The 24,231-nt window shown below is 54.6% G+C and overlaps 1 protein-coding gene across 3 annotated transcripts in view; it reads right to left on the bottom strand.

Moving 5' to 3' along the window:
- Positions 1–24,231, bottom strand: part of UPF3A (UPF3A regulator of nonsense mediated mRNA decay) — a 508,452-nt gene that overhangs the window by 375,688 nt on the left and 108,533 nt on the right. For all 3 annotated transcript variants that reach the window (XM_085620493.1, XM_085620494.1, XM_085620492.1), the window contains exon 3: positions 19,858–19,964. In XM_085620493.1, coding sequence (XP_085476619.1) covers positions 19,858–19,964 — 107 coding nt within the window. The remainder of the gene's footprint in view (positions 1–19,857; positions 19,965–24,231) is intronic.

Genomic DNA, 24,231 nt, shown 5'->3' on the forward strand with positions numbered 1-24,231 from the left:
GACAATCCGCAGATGAACACCTCAGTCGTGTACAAGTCCAGCATCAGGTGTCCGACGTGCAGCCATCTGCCAATGGATACCATGCATTATTCAATATGAGAACTGGCAAGGACTGCGTCTTTGGGGAGGGTGAGGAGCACCTGCCTGTCAATGGGACACCAGATGATGATGAGATGCAGTGCGCATGTCATGGTGTAGAGGGGTATCCTGGACACATTGTAGACTGACACGCTGAGACATGATACCTGTGCCATGTGTCCCACAACGACACCATACTACATGCAGAGGCCTGGAGTACCACTCACATGGCCATGTTGGGGTACAAAGTCGGTGGGGAGTAGGAGGGACATGACCTGGTTGGTGTGACAGAGCCTGGAAGGCGTGCCAGCGCTGTGTAGGCAGTTGGAGTTGCACACTCATTATGCAAAGGTGTTGTGTGGGCGATGAGTGCATGCCTGAGTGCATGCAACAGATGTATTGGATGGACATTGCTTGGTGGGTGGCCTCAACATCATGGTGTAGCGTGATGTGGCACATGCAAGGACATGAGGCACGTGCAATGTGCACGTAGAATGTGCAGACGGTCCAGCCTTTGCCACCGCAACTGTGTCACACACAAGCAGATTACACCAAAATGAATGGGTGGAGGGAGGAAGGGGGGTGCGTCTTAGAGGCGCGCGTGTGAGGGCAAATCTAGAAACTCTGTGTGCCCTTGCTGCAGGGCCTGCATCAGCAGGCGCCATGTCCTGGAAACCATGCCACAAGTTGCACACTAACACAAGCATGTCAGAAAGGACTACTGCAAAAGGTGTATGAGAAGGGAGGAGTGTCTGGTTCAACATGGCACACACACAGACAATGGATGCACATGCAGCAAAGTGGCCGTTGTGGGGACTGAGATGGCAAAATACCTACACAGCCATGTACATCGTGCACAATACATATCATAATCCCTGACAAACAGCTTGCATCTTGCTACTCCACACATAGACTCATATGCACAATCTGTGACAACTATGCCAGACATGCCGCATGCACAGTGGCAAGAGACCTGCATTGACAGAGATGAGGCACCTTGGAGGCTGAGGGACACCTTTATTAGTCATGTTTGCCGGAAGGCAAATGCATCTATATTAACAGATGCACAGGTCATGTGGATGAACATGTGGAACCTACACTGGCACCCCCCTTTGCACCACAGATGCAGGAAACCCATAGAACTGGCACACAAGTGACAGGTTTGAGGCAAACACCCCGTGCTGCTCACGGAGAGGCTGCAATTCACCATTGAACCACTAATGGGGATGTCCCACACTATGTCAACCCGGTGCATCCCGTATGTTTCCAAGGGCAGTGTTACACACATTGATGCCTTCATCACAATCCACAATCACATTACAGATGACTGTCATCAAGTGTGACTATCAATTCAGGTGAATCCAGCTCCATGTCATGTGACCCATGGTGATTCTACATGAATGCTAAGTAACCAAACATGAACAGGAGCAGTGCACACACATCCCAAACAAATAGCACACCCAAAAAGCCGTGGTGCATCCCTTACCCTAAGGTGATTTTTCGACATGTCCGTGCATGTTACGCTGATTCAGCACACGTTGCTGTATTCAAGAGGAATAGCAGGAGCACAACAATGCCACCAGCAGACAGCATGCGCAAATACCTGGGGATGAGAGACACACAAGAAGTGAGCCAAAAGAAGCACATCCGCATGCATGGGCATGTACTCGACACGTATAAGGTTGTCAACATGCTAGGTGAAAATAGTGTCTCAGGTAAGACATACTGTTATTACACCATCACTCGAGTGACACATCAAAACACACCTCTGACTCACTTGCAAGACATGCAGATGGACCCACACATTGCAACACATGCCACATAAGGCTCAATGCGTGCACACTCAGACACTGCAACTCACCACTAAGCAAAGAAGTTGCGTATGAGCCGACTCCGGATGTCCTCTTCCTCCTCCTCCTCAACATCACTTGCCTCATCACCAAGCCCCTCGTCCTCCACGGGTGGATGTTCCTGCTCATCCGGATCCAGGATGAGTGGCACAGCTTTCTCCACTGCCATGTTGTGCAGCATGCAGCACACGAGGAAGATTTTGCAGACCTTCACCGGTGCATATGGGAGTGCGCCGCCGGTCTTGTGGAGGCACCGGAATCGGCTCTTCAGGAGGCCAAAGGTCCACTCTATCACTCACCTGGTCTGCCCATGGGCGTTGTTGTACCGGTGATCAGCAGCCGTTCTGGGGTTGCGGAGAGGTGTGATCAGCCATGGCATGTTGGGATAGCCAGAGTCCCCTACATGGAAACATCATGGACAGAAGTGGGTCAGGAGAAGCAGTAAGACAGAAAGATGACGCTAAATACAGGAGTAACAGAGTATACCCACCAACAAGACATGCTTGTTCGTTGCGCAGCTGCAGCATCATTTCAGGCACCCTGCTACGCCTCATGATGTAGGCATCGTGTGCTGATCCTGGAAAACGAGCACAGACATGGGAAATCACCATGTTAGCAAGACACACCACAAGGGCATTAACAGAGTGGTAATGTTTCCTGTTCCTATAGGCTACCTCCTGTGCCTGTGGTGGTACCAAAGCCACATGTGTCCCATCATTAGACCCAATGACATGGGGCATCCCTCCCAGGGCATAGAAGTCACCCTTGACACCTGTCAACTGCTCAAGAGTTGGGAAATGAATAAACTTATCCAGGTGAACCAACCTGGCCTCTAAAAAATCATGCTGGACACTGCTGAACATGGTCTGGGACATGCCACCAACATGAGCAATGGTATGTTGGAACGTACCCGTGGCAAAGAAATGTAGGGCTGCCATCACCTTCATCTTGGGTGTCAGTGCAGTAGGATACCTGTGTAGCGGTTGGAGGTGTGGTGCCAGCCTTGCTGTCAAGTTCAGAATCAACCGTTGCGTGAAGCGGTAGCGGCGTATACAGTCACGTACCCTCAGGGCAGCCAAGTCTGGGATTGGTCGGGGGAGAGGCGGAGCCCTGCAGTACTTTGGAAGGGACAACGAAGAGTGAGTACAGTACAACAACACTGTCAATGTACTGAGCACATGTTGAACAGCCAATACACATATGCTACATGCAGAGTCAGGTCTGTGCAATACCTCCTACCAAGAGCCATCTACAAACGTGGATTCACAAGCTCAACATGACATGGCATGAGACTAGCTGTGGGCCAGTGTAATTGAACAGGCAGACGCATTACAGGAGTGACAGACATCCACATGTGTGCAGGAGAAGGATGTTTATCATACAGACAGGTTGCGGAACACTAGAGGCACAGGTCACATGTCCCTGAAAAAAGGACAGACCACACACCTTGCCATGAAGGGGTACATGTCAAAACTGATCAGACATACATTGATACTACGCAGATATGTCCTTGTCTCGCAAGTCCATGTTTGATGCATACATACACACGTTACGTCTGATTCCACATGTGTCCTGGTGTGCATAATAGTGTGCCATGCCCATCCACACACATGCACATGTTGGATGCAGCAACTGCAGATGCATTTGACGGAACACCAACAGCAAGCTTATGGGAACACATGACACACACATGACATACTCACATCGTGCAACGCCGGTAGTCACATGTCAGGTGTCATTATCCGTGTACCTGGCATCAGGGGACAGTTGCGGGTGTTGGCGACTGTGCCATGCCAGTGACGCAGTGCTCAACAAGTCTGTACTACATGCACACATGTCAAAGGTGTGAAGGGGATGTGTGGCACATAGTGCAGCTTAACACATGACATGTGTACACAGCTCATCACACATCTACTGGGTTTAAACATGAGGAGATTTGTGCCACATCACAGCCTGACACACCTAGGCCCGAGATATGTAGGACTGCACTGACAATGACTTGATGTCCAGCCTCGGCCAAGTATGACAGCTCAATTCCTTTCTGTGTTCCGCCTGTCACCAGTGTAAGGTGTGAAATGCACCGTACACACGCTCTGAGGGCGTGTGTAGGGTCCTTATCACTATGATAGTGCAGCCGTAGGTGTACACATAGTGATACGGTCCGTACACGCGTGTGTAGGGTCCGTACCACTATGGTTGTGTCGCCGTAGGCGTACGCCATAGTGATACGGTCCGTACACGCGTGTGTAGGGTCTGTACCACTATGGTTGTGTCGCCGTAGGCGTACGCCATAGTGATACGGTCCGTACACTTGTGTGTAAGGTCCGTATCACCATGGCGTACGCGTACGGCAACACTACCATAGTGATACGGACCCTACACACGCGTGTACGGACCGTATCACCATTGCATACGCCTACGGCGACACAACCATAGTGGTACGGACCCTACACACGTGTGTACGGACCGTATCACCATGGTGTACGCCTACGGCGACACAACCATAGTGGTACGGACCCTACACACGCGTGTACAGACCGTATCACCATGGCGTACGCCTACGGCGACACAACCATAGTGGTACGGACCCTACACACGTGTGTACGAACCGTATCCCTATGGCGTACGCCTACGGCAACACAACCATGGTGATACGGACCCTACAGACGCCTGTACGGACTGTATCACTGGAGTAGTGGTGCCCTAGGGGCGTGGAACGCTCCGTACCTGTGTGTGTATAGTGAAATTACATAGGGGACACATGAGGGACAATTATAAGGGCCTAAATGCATGCTGGTTGTCATGGAGACCCAGTTTCAAGTTCAAATTTTTTCATCAGGTGGCCAGCAGAAGTCGGTTGGAGACAATATACAAAGTTGCAAAGTGGTTGTTGACTTGACATCATGCTCATTTTTTTTTTATAACATGCAAAGGCACCCACTGGGGTAGGTTTAAAGGGATTGGAGGAAACGTAGGATGCAAATGAGATTGACCAATCACTCTGTACTCCTGTAAATGAAACAGGCCAGCAAGACAAATATAAGGCAGCCAGGCCCCATTAGAGAGCACTTGCCTGCACAACCTTTCATTCCACACCACTGCTGCTGCTCGTGATTCCTCTGGCACCATGTCCAGGTCTGTGGAGAGGGCCCAGCCATTCACCCAGGAGGAGAACCAGGCCCTGCTGGACATGATCCTCCCACAGTACCCTTGCCTGTATGGGAGACCAGGGGAGCAGGTGAGTGCTGACTCCATTAGCTCAGACTGTGCCCCTTTTTTGTGACTGTCACTTCTGGCATTGTGTCCAGGTGTGACAGACATGCAATGTTCTTTAGAGTGGGTCCCAGGGGGGGGGAATGCCTCATGTCTCCCATGCAGAGCATGCTGTAGTGCATGTCTGCACTCCTCACTTGCATGGTGCTTACTGTGACAATCACTGCATGGTGCATGCCACATTCAGCCAGGCTAATTATCTTGGGAATGTTGTTTCTACAGTCCTGATGTGATTCTATGGTCCCCCCCAGTGTGACAGGTGACTGTACCCACAGATGTGTGTGAGTTGAGTGTACCTGTGGTGAGAGTGTCCAAATGATGTGTTCGTCCCCTGGACATTGGTGTGTGTGTAAGTCCCCTGTCATGTGGGTGAGTGTCTATGTGGAGTGTTGCACCCCAGCTGCATGAGGGATGCATATACCCTACCCATCTGATGTGAGCAGGGAGCAGTGCTGTGTGTCTGACGTGCTGAGCCTGCCCCACACCTGTGACACCCCCCAGTCTAGTGGCACACGTGCAGAGTGATGTTTGTACCCGCAGTTGCCAATGGCAGGTGATTGTCCTGTGCCTGTGTGTGTCTGTGTACCCTGCTGAGGTTGCGTCAGTGGCCTGGGGCATGTGACTGCTTTGAGGTGCTGTACATAATCGTGGTGTAGCTTGTGATGCACAGTGTGAGCGGGGATCAGTGATTGTGTTGCACCCCTCATTCCACCTGTGTACTTCCAATGCCACGTAGTGCATTTGGCCTTCCCCAGTGGATGGTGTCCCTATGACAAAGGTGCAATGGGTTTGCTGCATACTATGCCCTGTTCAAACCAGCCAAATTGGTCAAATGTGTGTCTCTGTGACATGGAGCAGGTGTATTGATGTTGTCTCACTTTGTCATCCTCACAGGTAGGCGTCTATACCAAGGGGAAGATCTGGAAGCAAGCCGTCAGTGCCGTGAGGTCGGTGGAGGGTCGGAGGCGGCGCCTGGCCCAGGTGAGGAGGAAACGCTGACAGGATATCCGGTGCTGGACCAGGAGGATCGCCCGGGTCCTGCTGGGGGACTCACCAGAGAGCCATAAGAACCGTGGGCGCCGGCGTCTGACCCACCAGATGAAGCGTGTCCTGGCGGTGGTCTTCCCTGACTTGGATAGGCGCTTAGCGGAGAAGCAGCAGCAGGAAGGGGGTAGGTACATGTGTGTTTGTTGTGTGTCACCAGCTATTGGAAGTGCGCAGTTGCATGGATACACTGCCAGGGTTCATATGTGCAGTACATATCCTGTTCCCCCAAGTCAACCGGTGCTGTTCTTCCTCCCTTCCCCTCCTTGACATGTGTTCCCTGGTCTGTGTGTAGTCACTCTTGCACAAGGTTATCTAGGCTGCCAGTTAATCCAAGTGCCCAATGCTTGCAGCATCATGTGTGGGGGTGGTGTGTAACATGTGTTGGGTCCTTGCCTGTGCCCTGGCCAGTTCAGTCAATGTGGGGTCCATGTTAGTTGGCACTGATGCTGAGTCCCGACATGGGAGTGTGTCTGAAAAGTGTACTGCCTTACAGCATGCATGACCAATGTTGTGCACTCAGACAGGATGTGCATGAGTGGGAGATATGCATAGTGCAGGGACGTTTCCTTCTGTTGCAGTCATATCCATCCAGGAGCATGGAGGAGTGTGGCCACTACAGTCCCCTGGGGCACCTTTTCCTAGGTATCATGTGTATCATCCAACAATGTGGACATTCTCTGTGTCTTCAGCATAGGTCGGGCTCTGTGGCATTGTACCCTGGCCTCATTTGTATTTACGTTGAGTGTGCTACATGTGTCCACTGTACAGGGTGACCCAATTTGGCCTGTGCATACTCACAGTGGCCAGTGCCTGTGTGTCTTGGTACAACTATCTGATGATGGTTGTTTGTCAATAGTATGTGTGGACAGGCGCACGAGGGTTAGTTCATGTACATTCAGGATTTATTGAAGGTCATTTTAGTAATCCCCGAGTAAGAGGTGTAAGTACTTCCTCTGTGTCACTCACATTGTCTCAGGTAGGGGGGGGTTTGTGCGGGCAAGGCCTACATGTCCAAACCGTATGTGTCCTTGCCAGGTCTGGCCTGTGTGTGAAGATCGTCTGAACATACACTCAACATACAGTGACCCAGTCATATTGGGCAGGGTTTAATGTATTTGCTAAGCAGCATGTGCCAAAAGTAAAAAGGCATGGTTCCTGCTCATCCCTTTTTTGGCTACAGGTGTCTGATTCTTTCCTGTCTCTTCACCTTGCCCACAGCATCGTCGGGGGAAACCGAGGGAGACACTGGCACGGACCTTGAGGAGGGATCCAGCAGCTGTGCCACCAGTGCTGGCGAGTCTTGCTCAGCGAGTGGCACGGAGGCGGAGGGGAGTGCGGCGGAGGACCTGTCCAGTCCCACCACCGACTATGACGCTGACGGGTCCGAGGCTGAGCTCCCAGAGGGGGCGGACGCTGCTCCCAGAGCTGAAAGCAGCACCCTATCTGTCGCCGCCCCCTCCATTCCCATCACCCGCCTCCCAGTTGCTCGGGTCCCTTCCCTCCGTGCTCGGCGCCAACAGGTCTCCTTCGGGCCAGGCACCGCACCCCCTGCCCCAGTCTCCCCTGCTGCCGTCAATGCCGAGTCTGTGGACATTCAGCGGCAGTTGCAGGTTGGTCAGGCATCGATGCTTACTGTCCTCCATGGCCACACCACACTGCTGACACAGATGGTGTCGTACTTGGAGGGCATGTCAGCAGCGATGTCTGATCAACGGAGATTGCTGAGGTCCATAGACTCGTCACTGACTGCAGCATTGGATCTCCAGCAGTGCTCCGTCCCCCCCTACCCCTGCACCATCCACACTTCCCACTCCCATGCCTGTCCCACGCACACCCAGACGTCTCCATGCACGCACCCCACCAGACACAGGCAGCACACCACCAGGGAATGCCAAGCACACTCCTCCAGTCATGCACACACAGGGGGAAGTAGGCACACCCACTGGGTCTGGGGGCAAACGGCAGGCACGCAGCCACAGTGGGAGTCCGCAGTCCTCAAGACCCACTTCCTCAAAAACCACTCCCCTTAGCTCTCCTGGCCAACTGTCAGAGAAGGAGTCCCTCGTGGCCAGTGTGTCCCTCAGCCCCAGTGTGGCACCACCCCACAAGCGGTGGAGGCAGTGCCCAGCCAGGGTAGTTGAGTCCCCCCCACGTCCACACCCTCCCCCAGGAGCGCTGCAACCCATCCCTCCGACCCCCCCCCCTCCTTGGGGCCTGTGGATCATTCGGGGCAGGGGAGACACTGGGAGACCTTGCCACCGTATGCAGCGCCATCCTCACCACCACCTTTGGCGCTGCCCCACCCCCTGTGGTGGAGTCGTCCATCCCTGCACCCACAACCCCTACCCTTGCCCCTCCTGTCCCTGCGGTGCCTGGTCCTTCCCCCCCCACATGATGCCCCCCCTTCTGTGGATGATGTGGTACAGTGAACTGTGCAGGCAAGCTAGGGGAGACACGTCCCTAAGTGTCCCCCACCAGGACTTTGCATATGGCCTGGCCTATGGGCCCTCTAGTTTGTGGACAATCATTTTGACATTTTTGATTTCTGCTGAATAAAGCATTTTGATTTTCTTTTGCACACTAATGCTTTCCTGGACTTGCTGTTGGGGGTGCTGCTCCATGATTTGGGGTGGTGATATTGTGTTAGGTGTCTGGTAAATGTTGTAGTGTGCTGCTCATCGGGTGGACTCTGGTATCTGTGTGCCATCACAAAGGGCTCTGCAAATAATCTTTGGTCATGTGTGCTCTTACTGTATGGTGATATTGTCCCCAGGTGTGTTCCTTCCTCTGTGGACCCTGACATCTTCCCTGCAGGCTGTTTCCCAATTGTTGTGCTGAGCTGTGTCTACATATCCTGGGTGTGTGACGGATCCCTTCAACTGTGGCCATGCATGCTCAGCAATGTCTCCACCTGCATCATTTGTGGCATCCTTGGTGGTCACTGTACTAGTGTATGGAGTATATTGACATGACTTCATGTGGACCAGTTCCCTTTTACGCCCTATGCATGTGTGTACTTCCAGCCTCGGACACATGTGTTACGCGTTCTGCAGGGTCTTTGGTCACCTGACTGACAATTGTGGGCATTGTCTCTGTGGGTACTCCACCCTTTTCCTTCCATGGGAGGCACCAGCTTGTTGGCTGCCCCAGCACCTGTACATTCCTATCAGTCCTGAAATGTGCGTGACAGTGTGTGTTCCCTTTGGGTCTCTTAGTTTAGTAGGGTGGCACATGAGTATACAGTCTTGTTGCATGCTCTCATTGTGTGTATTGTGCTGGCAGCGCCAGGGGTGGGTATGGTTGTGTCATTTGTCATCACACCCACATGTGGTGTGTCATGCAGTGGGGGATGGACATCCACCCTCATGGGAGTGGAACACTGCTGTCAGTGATGTGTTGCCATGTCACTCTCAATATTGTCGCACTTTGTGTATGCCTTCATGCACCCATGGTGTTTTGCTAATTGTAGGATGGTGTACACACCACCATGTCTCTGTCCACTGCTGGGTGGACTCTGCACCCACCCCTCCTATGTCTGGGCACTGCTGGGAGTGATAGGCACCCACCCCTCCCATGTCTGGGCACTGCTGGGAGGACTCTGCACCCACCCCTCCTATGTCTGGCCACTGCTGGGGGGACTCTGCACCCACCCCTCCTATGTCTGGGCACTGCTGGGGGGACTCTGCAACCACCCCTCCTATGTCTGGGCACTGCTGGGAGTGATAGGCACCCACCCCTCCCATGTCTGGGCACTGCTGGGAGGACTCTGCACCCACCCCTCCTATGTCTGGCCACTGCTGGGGGGACTCTGGACCCACCCCTTCTATGTCTGGGCACTGCTGGGGGGACTCTGCACCCACCCCTCCTATGTCTGTGCACTGCTGGGAGGACTCTGTAACCACCCCTCCTATGTATGGGCACTGTTGGGGGGACTCAGCACCCACCCCTCCTATGTCTGGGCACTGCTGGGAGTGTTCGGCACCCACCCCTCCTATGTCTGGGCACTGCTGGGGGGACTCTGCACCCACCCCTCCTATGTCTGGGCACTGCTGGGGGGACTCTGCACCCACCCCTCATATGTCTGGGCACTGCTGGGAGGACTCTGCACCCACCCCTCCTGTGTCTGGGCACTGCTGGGAGTGATAGGCACCCACCCCTCCTATGTCTGGGCACTGCTGGGAGTGTTCGGCACCCACCCCTCCTATGTCTGGGCACTGCTGGGGGGACTCTGCACCCACCCCTCCTATGTCTGGGCACTGCTGGGAGGACTCTACACCCACCCCTCCTATGTCTGGCCACTGCTGGGGGGACTCTGCAACCACCCCTCCTATGTATAGGCACTGCTGGGGGGACTCTGCAACCACCCCTCCTATGTATGGGCACTGCTGGGGGGACTCAGCACCCACCCCTCCTAGGTCTGGGCACTGCTGGGAGTGTTAGGCACCCACCCCTCCTATGTCTGGGAACTGCTGGGAGTGATAGGCACCCACCCCTCCTATGCCTGGGCACTGCTGGGAGGACTCAGCACCCACCCCTCCTATGTCTGGGCACTGCTGGGAGTGATAGGCACCCACCCCTCCCATATCTGAGCACTGCTGGGAGGACTCTGCACCCACCCCTCCTATGTCTGGCCACTGCTGGGGGGACTCTGCACCCACCCCGCCTATGTCTGGGCACTGCTGGGGGGACTCTGCAACCACCCCTCCTATGTATGGGCACTGCTGGGGGGACTCTGCACCCACCCCTCCTATGTCTGGGCGCTGCTGGGAGTGATAGGCACCCACCCCTCCCATGTCTGGGCACTGCTGGGAGGACTCTGCACCCACCCCTCCTATGTCTGGCCACTGCTGGGGGGACTCTGCACCCACCCCTCCTATGTCTGGGCACTGCTGGGGGGACTCTGCAACCACCCCTCCTATGTATGGGCACTGCTGGGGGGACTCTGCACCCACCCCTCCTATGTCTGGGCACTGCTGGGAGTGTTAGGCACCCACCCCTCCTATGTCTGGGCACTGCTGGGAGTGATAGGCACCCACCCCTCCCATGTCTGGGCACTGCTGGGAGGACTCTGCACCCACCCCTCCTATGTCTGGCCACTGCTGGGGGGACTCTGCACCCACCCCTCCTATGTTTGGGCACTGCTGGGGGGACTCTGCAACCACCCCTCCTATGTCTGGGCACTGCTGGGAGTGATAGGCACCCACCCCTCCTATGTCTGGGCACTGCTGGGGGGACTCTGCACCCACCCCTCCTATGCCTGTGCACTGCTGGGAGGACTCTGCACTCACCCCTCCTATGTCTGGGCACTGCTGGGGGGACTCTGCAACCACCCCTCCTATGTCTGGGCACTGCTGGGAGGACTCTGCACCCACCCCTCCTATGTATGGGCACTGCTGGGGGGACTCTGCAACCACCCCTCCTATGTCTGGGCACTGCTGGGAGTGATAGGCACCCACCCCTCCCATGTCTGGGCACTGCTGGGAGGACTCTGCACCCACCCCTCCTATGTCTGGCCACTGCTGGGGGGACTCTGCACCGACCCCTTCTATGTCTGGGCACTGCTGGGGGGACTCTGCACCCACCCCTCCTGTGTCTGTGCACTGCTGGGAGGACTCTGCAACCACCCTTCCTATGTATGGGCACTGCTGGGGGGACTCAGCACCCACCCCTCCTATGTCTGGGCACTGCTGGGAGTGTTCGGCACCCACCCCTCCTATGTCTGGGCACTGCTGGGGGGACTCTGCACCCACCCCTCCCATGTCTGGGCACTGCTGGGGGGACTCTGCACCCACCCCTCATATGTCTGGGCACTGCTGGGAGGACTCTGCACCCACCCCTCCTGTGTCTGGGCACTGCTGGGAGTGATAGGCACCCACCCCTCCTATGTCTGGGCACTGCTGGGAGTGTTCGGCACCCACCCCTCCTATGTCTGGGCACTGCTGGGGGGGACTCTGCACCCACCCCTCCTATGTCTGGGCACTGCTGGGAGGACTCTGCGCCCACCCCTCCTATGTCTGGGCACTGCTGGGAGTGATAGGCACCCACCCCTCCTATGTCTGGGCACTGCTGGGAGTGTTCAGCACCCACCCCTCCTACGTCTGGGCACTGCTGGGGGGACTCTGCACCCACCCCTCCTATGTCTGGCCACTGCTGGGGGGACTCTGCAACCACCCCTCCTATGTATGGGCACTGCTGGGGGGACTCTGCAACCACCCCTCCTATGTATGGGCACTGCTGGGGGGACTCAGCACCCACCCCTCCTAGGTCTGGGCACTGCTGGGAGTGTTAGGCACCCACCCCTCCTATGTCTGGGAACTGCTGGGAGTGATAGGCACCCACCCCTCCTGTGTCTGGGCACTGCTGGGAGGACTCAGCACCCACCCATCCTATGTCTGGGCACTGCTGGGAGTGATAGGCACCCACCCCTCCCATATCTGAGCACTGCTGGGAGGACTCTGCACCCACCCCTCCTATGTCTGGCCACTGCTGGGGGGACTCTGCACCCACCCCTCCTATGTCTGGGCACTGCTGGGGGGACTCTGCAACCACCCCTCCTATGTATGGGCACTGCTGGGGGGACTCTGCACCCACCCCTCCTATGTCTGGGCGCTGCTGGGAGTGATAGGCACCCACCCCTCCCATGTCTGGGCACTGCTGGGAGGACTCTGCACCCACCCCTCCTATGTCTGGCCACTGCTGGGGGGACTCTGCACCCACCCCTCCTATGTCTGGGCACTGCTGGGGGGACTCTGCAACCACCCCTCCTATGTATGGGCACTGCTGGGGGGAATCTGCACCCACCCCTCCTATGTCTGGGCACTGCTGGGAGTGATAGGCACCCACCCCTCCCATGTCTGGGCACTGCTGGGAGGACTCTGCACCCACCCCTCCTATGTCTGGCCACTGCTGGGGGGACTCTGCACCCACCCCTCCTATGTCTGGGCACTGCTGGGGGGACTCTGCAACCACCCCTCCTATGTCTGGGCACTGCTGGGAGTGATAGGCACCCACCCCTCCCATGTCTGGGCACTGCTGGGAGGACTCTGCACCCACCCCTTCTATGTCTGGCCACTGCTGGGGGGACTCTGCACCCACCCCTCCTATGTCTGGGCACTGCTGGGGGGATTCTGCACCCACCCCTCCTATGCCTGTGCACTGCTGGGAGGACTCTGCACTCACCCCTCCTATGTCTGGGCACTGCTGGGGGGACTCTGCAACCACCCCTCCTATGTCTGGGCACTGCTGGGAGGACTCTGCACCCACCCCTCCTATGTCTGGGCACTGCTGGGGGGGACTCTGCAACCACCCCTCCTATGTCTGGGCACTGCTGGGAGTGATAGGCACCCACCCCTCCCATGTCTGGGCACTGCTGGGAGGACTCTGCACCCACCCCTCCTATGTCTGGCCACTGCTGGGGGGACTCTGCACCCACCCCTTCTATGTCTGGGCACTGCTGGGGGGACTCTGCACCCACCCCTCCTGTGTCTGTGCACTGCTGGGAGGACTCTGCAACCACCCCTCCTATGTATGGGCACTGCTGGGGGGACTCAGCACCCACCCCTCCTATGTCTGGGCACTGCTGGGAGTGTTCGGCACCCACCCCTCCTATGTCTGGGCACTGCTGGGGGGACACTGCACCCACCCCTCCCATGTCTGGGCACTGCTGGGGGGACTCTGCACCCACCCCTCATATGTCTGGGCACTGCTGGGAGGACTCTGCACCCACCCCTCCTGTGTCTGGGCACTGCTGGGAGTGATAGGCACCCACCCCTCCTATGTCTGGGCACTGCTGGGAGTGTTCGGCACCCACCCCTCCTATGTCTGGGCACTGCTGGGGGGACTCTGCACCCACCCCTCCTATGTCTGGGCACTGCTGGGAGGACTCTGCGCCCACCCCTCCTATGTCTGGCCACTGCTGGGGGGACTCTGCAACCACCCCTCCTATGTATGGGCACTGCTGGGGGGACTCTGCACCCACCCCTCCTATGTCTGGGCACTGCTGGGAGTGTTAGGCACCCACCCCTCCTATGTCTGGGCACTGCTGGGAGTGATAGGCACCCACCCCTCCTATGTCTGGGCACTACTGGGAGGACTCAGCACCCACCCCTCCTATGTCTGGGCACTGCTGGGAGTGATAGGCACCCACCCCTCCCATGTCTGAGCACTGCTGGGAGGACTCTGCTCCCACCCCTCCTATGTCTGGCCACTGCTGGGGGGACTCTGCACCCACCCCTCCTATGTCTGTGCACTGCTGGGAGGACTCTGCAACCACCCCTCCTATGTATGGGCACTGCTGGGGGGACTCAGCACCCACCCCTCCTATGTCTGGGCACTGCTGGGAGTGTTCGGCACCCACCCCTCCTATGGCTGGGCACTGCTGGGGAGACTCTGCACCCACCCCTCCTATGTCTGGGCACTGCTGGGGGGACTCTGCACCCACCCCTCATATGTCTGGGCACTGCTGGGAGGACTCTGCACCCACCCCTCCTGTGTCTGGGCACTGCTGGGAGTGATAGGCACCCACCCCTCCTATGTCTGGGCACTGCTGGGAGTGTTCGGCACCCACCCCTCCTATGTCTGGGCACTGCTGGAGGGACTCTGCACCCACCCCTCCTATGTCTGGGTACTGCTGGGAGGGCTCTGCACCCACCCCTCCTATGTCTGGCCACTGCTGGGGGGACTCTGCAACCACCCCTCCTATGTCTGGGCACTGCTGGGAGTGTTAGGCACCCACCCCTCCTATGTCTGGGCACTGCTGGGAGTGATAGGCACCCACCCCTCCTATGTCTGGCACTGCTGGGAGGACTCAGCACCCACCCCTCCTATGTCTGGGCACTGCTGGGAGTGATAGGCACCCACCCCTCCCATGTCTGAGCACTGCTGGGAGGACTCTGCACCCACCCCTCCTATGTCTGGCCACTGCTGGGGGGACTCTGCACCCACCCCTCCTATGTCTGGGCACTGCTGGGAGGACTCTGCACCCACCCCTCCTATGTCTGGCCACTGCTGGGGGGACTCTGCACCCACCCCTCCTATGTCTGGGCACTGCTGGGGGGACTCTGCACCCACCCCTCCTATGTCTGAGCGCTGCTGGGAGTGATAGGCACCCACCCCTCCCATGTCTGGGCACTGCTGGGAGGACTCTGCACCCACCCCTCCTATGTCTGGGCACTGCTGGGAGTGATAGGCACCCACCCCTCCCATGTCTGAGCACTGCTGGGAGGACTCTGTACCCACCCCTCCTATGTCTGGCCACTGCTGGGGGGACTCTGCACCCACCCCTCCTATGTCTGGGCACTGCTGAGAGGACTCTGCACCCACCCCTCCTATGTCTGGCCACTGCTGTGGGGACTCTGCACCCACCCCTCCTATGTCTGGGCACTGCTGGGGGGACTCTGCACCCGCCCCTCCTATGTCTGGGCGCTGCTGGGAGTGATAGGCACCCACCCCTCCCATGTCTGGGCACTGCTGGGAGGACTCTGCACCCACCCCTCCTATGTCTGGCCACTGCTGGGAGGACTCTGCACCCACCCCTCCCATGTCTGGGCACTGCTGGGAGGACTCTGCACCCACCCCTCCCATGTCTGAGCACTGCTGGGAGGACTCTGCACCCACCCCTCCTATGTCTGGCCACTGCTGGGGGGACTCTGCACCCACCCCTCCTATGTCTGGGCACTGCTGGGAGGACTCTGCACCTACCCCTCCTATGTCTGGCCACTGCTGGGGGGACTCTGCACTCACCCCTCCTATGTCTGGGCACTGCTGGGGGGACTCTGCAACCACCCCTCCTATGTATGGGCACTGCTAGGGGGACTCTGCACCCACCCCTCCTATGTCTGGGCACTGCTGGGGCTGATGGCCACACACCCCTATGTGTCTGGCCACTGGCGTGGTACGACCCGTACCCACGTCCTACGGCCTGGGTATGGGCTCTACCCCTATGTCATCCCAACAATGGTGGTACGGGACGTACCCACATCCCACAGGCATGGGTACGGGCCGTACCACCATTGCAGGGGTGATGTCGGGGTACGCGTGGTACGGCCCGTAGCCACGCTCTGGGGGCTCGGGTACGGCCCGTACCTCCATTGTTGGGGTGACGTAAGGGCACGCACCGTACCCACGCCTTAGGAGCGTGGGTACGGGCCGTACCATGCCCACCCCTACGTCACCCCACAATGGCGGTACGGGCCATACCCACGTCCCACAGGCATGGGTACAGGCCATACCACCATTGCAGTGGTGATGTAGGGGTACACGTGGTACGGGCCATACACACGCTCTGGGGGCGTTGGTACGGCCCGTACCTCCATTGTTGGGTTGACGTGAGGGCACGCACCGTACCCACGCCTTAGGAGCGTGGGTACGGGTTGTACCACGCCCACCCCTACGTCACCCCACAATGGCGGTACGGCCGTACCCACGTCCCACAGGCATGGGTACGGCCCGTACCACCATTGCAGTGGTGATGTAGGGGACGCGTGGTACGGGGCGTACCCACGCTCTGGGGCGTGGGTACGGCTCGTACCTCCATTGTTGGGGTGACATGAGGGCACGCACCGTACCCACGCCTTAGGAGCGTGGGTACGGGTCGTACCACGCCCACCCCTACGTCACGCCACAATGGCGGTACGGGCCGTACCCACGTCCCATAGGCATGGGTAGGGGCCGTACCGCCATTGTTGGGGTGACGTTGGGGTGGGCGTGGTACGACCCGTACCCACGCTCTTGAGGCGTGGGTATGGTGCGTACCACAATTGTTGTGTTGCCGGTTCGCGTCCGTGTTGACTTCCGTTGTGAGGCCTTGGTGGAGACGCCCACACCCCCGAAGTGACCAGGCCCTGGGGGTCAGGTATGTGCAGGGCATGTATGATTTTCGACTTGGGTGGGGGTGATGTTTCCTGTCCCTGCCCCGCTCTTTGCCCCTGGGTTTTGTTCTGACCTTCTGCGGCGTCTGCGTCGGTTCCTGTACACCAGGTGGACTGCTATGAGGGCCGGGATGACACGTAGGTTGGGATCCATGGCTGTCCGTCGCGTACAGGTGCTCCTTCTGCGCGTCGTCCTGATTTCCCGGCAGTTTTTGGCTGCTGTAAAATATTGTCTGTGACGTCGGCACGAATCGTACTTGCTGGTTCGTGAAAAGCTGCCTGACTCCATCCGGACGTCACGTCAGCGGCATCCCAGATCAGAATTGTGGGTATATTTTGGTCGGTCGGTGATTTTTACGAATCGTACGGCAATGGTGTTTGCGTACGAATCGTACTTGCATGTTTGTATGGTATTTTTCCCGGGTACGAGTCGGACGGAGAAAACGCTCCGTCCGACGGTTCGTACCCGGGTTTTACAGGATCGGAATCGACACCTATATTTTTAAAACAATATTAAACACTTCCATATTTTTAAATCAGTATAACTTACCTAAAATCGATATTCTTGACCACAAGAATTTGTCTGACGATATTTCTGACCCAAGATATTTCTGCCATGATATTTGTGCAATTCTATGTTTTTTAGTAATCCGAATGAAAATTTGGGTAATCTTTATTTGTAAAACAGTGTTTCATATGGAACACATTTTTCGTGAGGACAAATATCAACTGTAATTACCAAATTAATTAGGTAACATTTACATAGCCACCAGTCATCCTAGAACACTATCTTTAACAAATTTGCAAACTTTATTGTATCTTACGCCGGGGTGAACTATTGCCCCAATGTACATACAGAGTAGGTCGCAAATATTGATTTTCGCATACTGACACAGGCGGGGGGAGGGTCAGTTGAATATCATTTTGAAACCCTCTGTGAGCACAGCAATGGAGGCCTGTGAATGACAGGGGGACACAATGCCTGCATTAGCATTCTGTGCATATCTCAAATGTTATTTTTATTTTTATTGTAGACCTAGTAAAAAGAAAACAAAAGTCACTATTTAATAACACCGAGGGGAGCATGCAGCGCTCCCTTAGACCACTGTCAGCTACTATGAGGACGCCCACCACCTTATAGGTTAAACCTGCCCCAATGTGACAGCTTAACTTAAGGAATACCACAAGGAGTGGGCAAAGAATATCGTACAGTTGCTTTTGGGAAAAATTGAGTGAAGCCCTGGCCCTAAGAGCGCACTTCAAAGCAACCTCCACAACAGAAATGTCTGTGTCCAACGCCTGCCTGCAATGTCGTCCTGAAAGGCAGGCACCACAACAAATGCCCCTGCCACGAAAGGTCCTTTGAGGAGCACAGTCAGCAGGGTCAACCATGTAATTTCTCAGTACCAGGCACAAGGAATTCTTGTTTGGCATGGAATATCTTGAGCATTACTCCCTTTTTTCCAATCCGCAGGAAGCAGATGCAGAAACGGTGAATTTGCCTGACGTTTTGCATTCACTTACACAGATCAGAAAAAGATCTGTTTGCCCGGCCCTTGTCAGGTGTAGGTTTGGTAACCTGTCAATGATTTGCGACCACACTATGTCCACACTATGTCCACAAAACATACATATCACGGTGACTTCCAATGAGAAGTTGGCCCCTCTTTCACTCCCCCGTCCCCTTCTATTGAGAAAGCAACATCCCTGTACATCCCTATAAAGAAGGTTAAGATATTTTTATTCATTGGCCTATATGGACATGTGCACTATGGTTGTGAATTTTACTAGCGGGGCTCTTGTCATTAGAAAGCGCTATGGGCAAGATTGTTAGTGCAATTATGATTAAATCCACTGTTGAACAATGTTTGGAGAGGGTATACAAATAGGGCTGTTCTATGCAACCTCTTAGGGCTGTATCTCCCTTTTATATTGCTGTGTACATGAATTGTTTGAATGTTGGGTTTAAATCATTGTTACGAGGACCCGAACTGTCGGAAGATTTCACCAAAACATTGTTATGATCATTAGAATCAACTGGAGATATTCAAACAGCTCAAGTTTCATAGTGTAAAACATTATTTTGTACTGTTTAAGACCTCAAAAGTATAATTTATGCTAGCCATCCCAGGGAGGTGTTGAGCTGCCCTTATTAGAAAACAATACAGAATGTCCAGGTGAAATAGCAGACACCTTAGGAGCACCTTTTCAAGATTTCTCTTGTTGAGGTTTTTTGTCCCGCTGGTTCTGATCTTAGTTTTTAGGGTAGCATATTGCTAATTGATGTATTATGACTGGAGTTTTCGTTGAATATTTTATACTGCCATTGGGATGCGTTTTATATGTATGACATTTTTATGTATCTCATATGTTATTTGTACTGTGAACGTTTATGGTTCACTGAACCAAATTAAAGTTAATATGACTGACGTCCCCTTCTATTTGTGATTCAGACTGAATTGCAAATGGTACGTGTGAGTAGAAAATACTTTTCTGACTTTTCGTTTAGCAAAGAGCAAGTTTTTGTGGTCTTGCAACTGCAAAAGCACTTGATACACTGGACCGTATATATATATATTAGATCTTATGGAACAGCACAAAAGTGGTCTTGATGCTCTGCTAAATTTCTAATGAAGAGTGTGGCAAATATACCATTTTGCAATCTGATACTCTGGAGTGACGTACTGTGGGGCATGCAAACACTAAACAAATAATCTGAGTAAATTATATTTCTTTCTTACCTTTAGTATCAATGAAAATATAGCCGTCAAATCGATCTCTGAATAAAATGATGTCTTCCGGATTTCTAAAATGTATGTATGCTCTTGAGAAGAGATGAGGGTAGAGGCTGCAACAAAATTTCATTAAAATGAAACTAGTTGTACACACAGTAATAATCCAGCAAAAGCAATCAGTTATTATGCCAGAGCAAAACAAAAAAGAATGACAAATTAACGACTTGCTATAAATAATCAAATAAGAATAATTTGCTTCCCTTGTTATACAATCAATTACATATTAAACAGACATATTAAACATAAAACGTAACTAAGAAAATAGTCTTGTTAGGTGTGGAATAAACTACCCGCCTGCAACTACGAATCCAAGAACTTGGCACTTCCTAACTATCAAAATGGCTCCCCAGTAAAACATAATTTAAAACATGTATGCTTCATTATCAGGTAACCACTATGTCTTGCTTGTTGGTCTCCTTAATTGTAGGAGAAGCAGGGTATCTCAAAGTAGATTGGAAAGCTTGGGGTGGCTGAGGGTAAGCAAGCATAACCACAAAGTTTTGGGAATGGGTTTACTTCTTTGGATAGACTTCTTGCCTAGTTTTCTCCCTTATCACTAATGATGTGTTAGAAAAACCCCACTCCCACACCGGAAAGGGTGGTGGTAACGGGGTCTCTCCAGACATACACAGTGGTAGCTTGGCTCGAGTGGTCAGGGGTCAGGCACCGTGTTAAGCATACGCAATACCCATACAATAACCATGCGTGCATCCGTTCCTTAAACGACACTGCACCTTAAAAATTATGAAAATATCTCTGTGTTTATCTTCTTTTCTCTTAGTTGCTGATTAAATAAATAATAATACAATCACAGAACACAAGGCTTCTCCTTAAAAAGTGCAGGTCAAATAAATAGTAACACTTTACAGGTGCAATAAATAGGTTCAGGTCAAATAAATACTGTGAGGGAATAAATACTGTGCAGGAATAAGTTAGCTCAGGACAATAAATACATTACAGGAATAATTTAGATAAATACAATAAATACAGTACCCTCAATAAATAATACCAGCCAACAATGACATTTGTAAAATCAGATCACATTTAAAATACTATGGGCTGATTTGGCCCAGTCACAGCTTGTGGTTAGGTGGATGGCCTGAGGGTGTCTCACCTAGCTTGGGTAAGGCTGAGGCTAAAACTGAGGTAGATCAAGGGTAATCTAGGAATCTGGCTCTCCCAAACTACACCACCCCTCACACAGGTCACTGTATCAGTCTCAGTCCACCCCTGGCACTTCCAGGCTGGTTCTAACACCTCTTTATCCCTTAGGATGGTCTCTTAGAGCTCCACAGGGCCTTAGGCGCCCTCTATTCCACTTACTGCCCTTTTTATGAAGCTCCGACGCCGCTGGAGTCGTGTCGACGCCGTGAGGCGGTTCCGGTTCGATGTCGGCGGCCTCGGCACAATGTCAGTTCTTGACGACGCCGATAGGCGGTTCCGGTTCGATGTCGGCGGCCTCGGCTCGATGTCGACCTCCGGTTCGATGACGTCGGGCTGTCTTGGCTCGATGTCGACTTCGGGCAGCTCCGGTTCGATGTCGGCGGCCTCGGCTCGATGTCGACCTCCGATTCGATGACGTTGGGCTGTCTTGGCTCGATGTCGACTTCCGCCGGCTCCGGAGTGCGACCTCCACTCCCGACCTCCGGCACGATTCTCTTCAGGTTCCGGCGACTCCGGAGTGCGACCTCCACTCCCGACCTCCGGCACGATTCTCTTCAGGTTCCGGCGACTCCGGAGTGCGATCTCCACTCCCGACCTCCGGCACGCTTCACCTCGGTCTCCGGCGACTCCGGAGGGCGGACTTCACTCCCCCGTCGACGCCGCTCACTCGACCTCGGGTGACTTCCTCCTCGACCTCTGGTACTCCTCACGACCTCCGTCGGCGCCCTCTCTCGACCTCTGGCGGCTCCGGGTACGACGTCTGCTTTCCAGTCAGCACCGATTCTCCACCTCGGGCTCCAGGTCTCAGGCTTCCCGACGTCGGATTCCAGGGAAACCAATAAACAGGTCAGATTCTTGCTTTTCTTTACTTCTAAGGCCTGTTCCTGCTGTCCAGGTCCTTAAGATGGTTTTTCTTGCTTTGTCCCACACAGGGCTCCAGGCTGGGCTCAGTCAGTAGGGACTAGTATCAAGGGTGGGTTTATGGACCCCACTCCAGGCACAAGTTTCCACCCCTGCTGCCTCACTCCTTCCTCCTTCAGGTTTCTGCTCCTCTCTCTTCACCAGTCAGGTGCCAACTGCCAGCTCCAACTGTCAACTCTGGCTTTAGCTTCCCAACATTCTAAACCGCCTCCAACTGTCACAGGGTTCTGGAATGTTCTGGAAGGTGCTGGTAGGTTCCAGTGGGTTCTGATGAGGTCACAGGTGGCCACCATTTTGTGCTCCAGGCCCTCAGACAGAAGTTCCAGGGGTAGATAAAATGGCTCCCTGAATCTGCATCAATACGAAAAAGTCTGGTGGTTCCCAAAAAGGAAAAAATACTAACAGGGTTTGAGGCAAAAGTGGGACAAAATAAATAATGATGAGGAGGGACTACCCAAAGGGCTGACAGGTCTAACACGCGTCCCCCCCAGCTGAAAGTGGGGAGAGCTACCCAACCCCTTGGGAGTTCTCATCACTAAGGCGGAAATACCTTGAGAGACCGTCTGCATTGGCGTGGTCCACTCCAGGCCGATGTTCCACCTGAAAGTCCATTCCCTGTAGGGAAATAGACCACCTCAACAACTTGGGATTCCCCCCCTTCATCTGCATCAGCCAACGAAGGGGTCTGTGGTCGGTCTGAACCAGGAAGTGCGAGCCAAACAGGTATGGCCGCAACTTCTTCAGAGCCCATACCACTGCAAAGGCTTCACGCTCTATTGCACTCCACTTCTGTTCCCTGGGAAGTAGTCTCCGGGATAGGAAGACCACGGGTTGATCCAGGCCCTCTTCATTGAGTTGCGATAACACTGCCCCAATGCCATGTTCTGATGCATCTGTCTGGACAATGAACTCCTTGGAAAAGTCTGGGGCCCTTAAGACCGGGGCCTCGCACATGGCTTGCTTCAGCTTCACAAAGGCCTGCTGACAAGCCTCCGTCCAGACTACCCGTCGAGGTTGTTTCTTGGACGTGAGCTCCGTGAGGGGGGCTACGATGGTACCGTATCCCTTCACGAAGCGGCGGTAGTATCCCGTGAGGCCCAGAAAAGCTCGGACCTCAGTCTGTGTCTTGGGGGGTTCCCAGGCCATGATGGCCTCGATCTTCGCCTGGAGGGGTTGCACCGCTCCCCTACCCACCAAGTGTCCAAGGTACACTACCGACCCCTGCCCGATCTGGCACTTGCTGGCCTTGATCGTCAATCCAGCTTGTCTCAGGGCCTGGAGAACAGCTTGCAGGTGACGCAAGTGATCCTCCCAGCTGTTACTGAAGACGGCTATGTCATCCAGATAAGCAGCAGAGAAACTCTCCATTCCGGTGAGGATCTGGTTTACCAGGCGCTGAAACGTGGCAGGTGCGTTCTTGAGCCCAAAGGGCATCACACAGAACTGGTAGTGGCCATTGGGCGTGGAGATGGCTGACCTTTCCCTTGCTCCATCAGTCAAAGAGATCTGCCAGTACCCAGAAGTAAGGTCAAAGGTACTTAGATATTGGGCAGCTCCCAGCCGGTCAATCAATTCATCCGCCCTAGGGATCGGATGAGCATCAGTTTTGGTTACTGAATTCAGTCCCCGGTAGTCCACACAGAACCTCAGTTCCGGTTGGGCACCCGGTGGTGCAGCTTTTGGTACTAACACCACCGGACTGGACCAGGGGCTGCTAGAAGGTTCGATCACTCCTAGCTCCAGCATCTTAGTGACTTCACTGTTAATGCTGGCCTTCACCTTGTCTGACATCCGGTAGATCTTGGACTTCACAGGTGGGCTGTCTCCTGTGTCCACGTCATGGATGCACAGGTGAGTCCTACCCGGAACAAGGGAGAACAACGAAGAGTACTGCCCCAGGACCTGGCGGCAGTCCTCCTGCTGTTCAGGAGTTAGAGATGGGGAGAGAATCACTCCCTCCACCGACCCATCCTTCTCTTGAGACGCAAACAAATCGGGGAGAGGCTCGCTTTCCGCGTCCTCTGCTCCGTCAGTCACCATCATCAAGATGACTTCGGGCCTCTCGTGGTGGGGTTTGAGGCGGTTGGCGTGCAGCACCCGTAGGGGCTGACGAGGGGTCTTAAGATCCACCAAGTAGGTAGCCTTACCCTTCTTCTCCAACACCTCAAAGGGTCCTGACCAGCGATCCTGGAGGGCGCTAAGCTCTCCTGGTTCGATCACCCACACCTTCTGGCC

Source organism: Triturus cristatus, chromosome 8 (assembly GCF_964204655.1).
Source record: "Triturus cristatus chromosome 8, aTriCri1.1, whole genome shotgun sequence".
In the NCBI taxonomy this organism is placed as follows: Eukaryota; Metazoa; Chordata; class Amphibia; order Caudata; family Salamandridae; genus Triturus; species Triturus cristatus.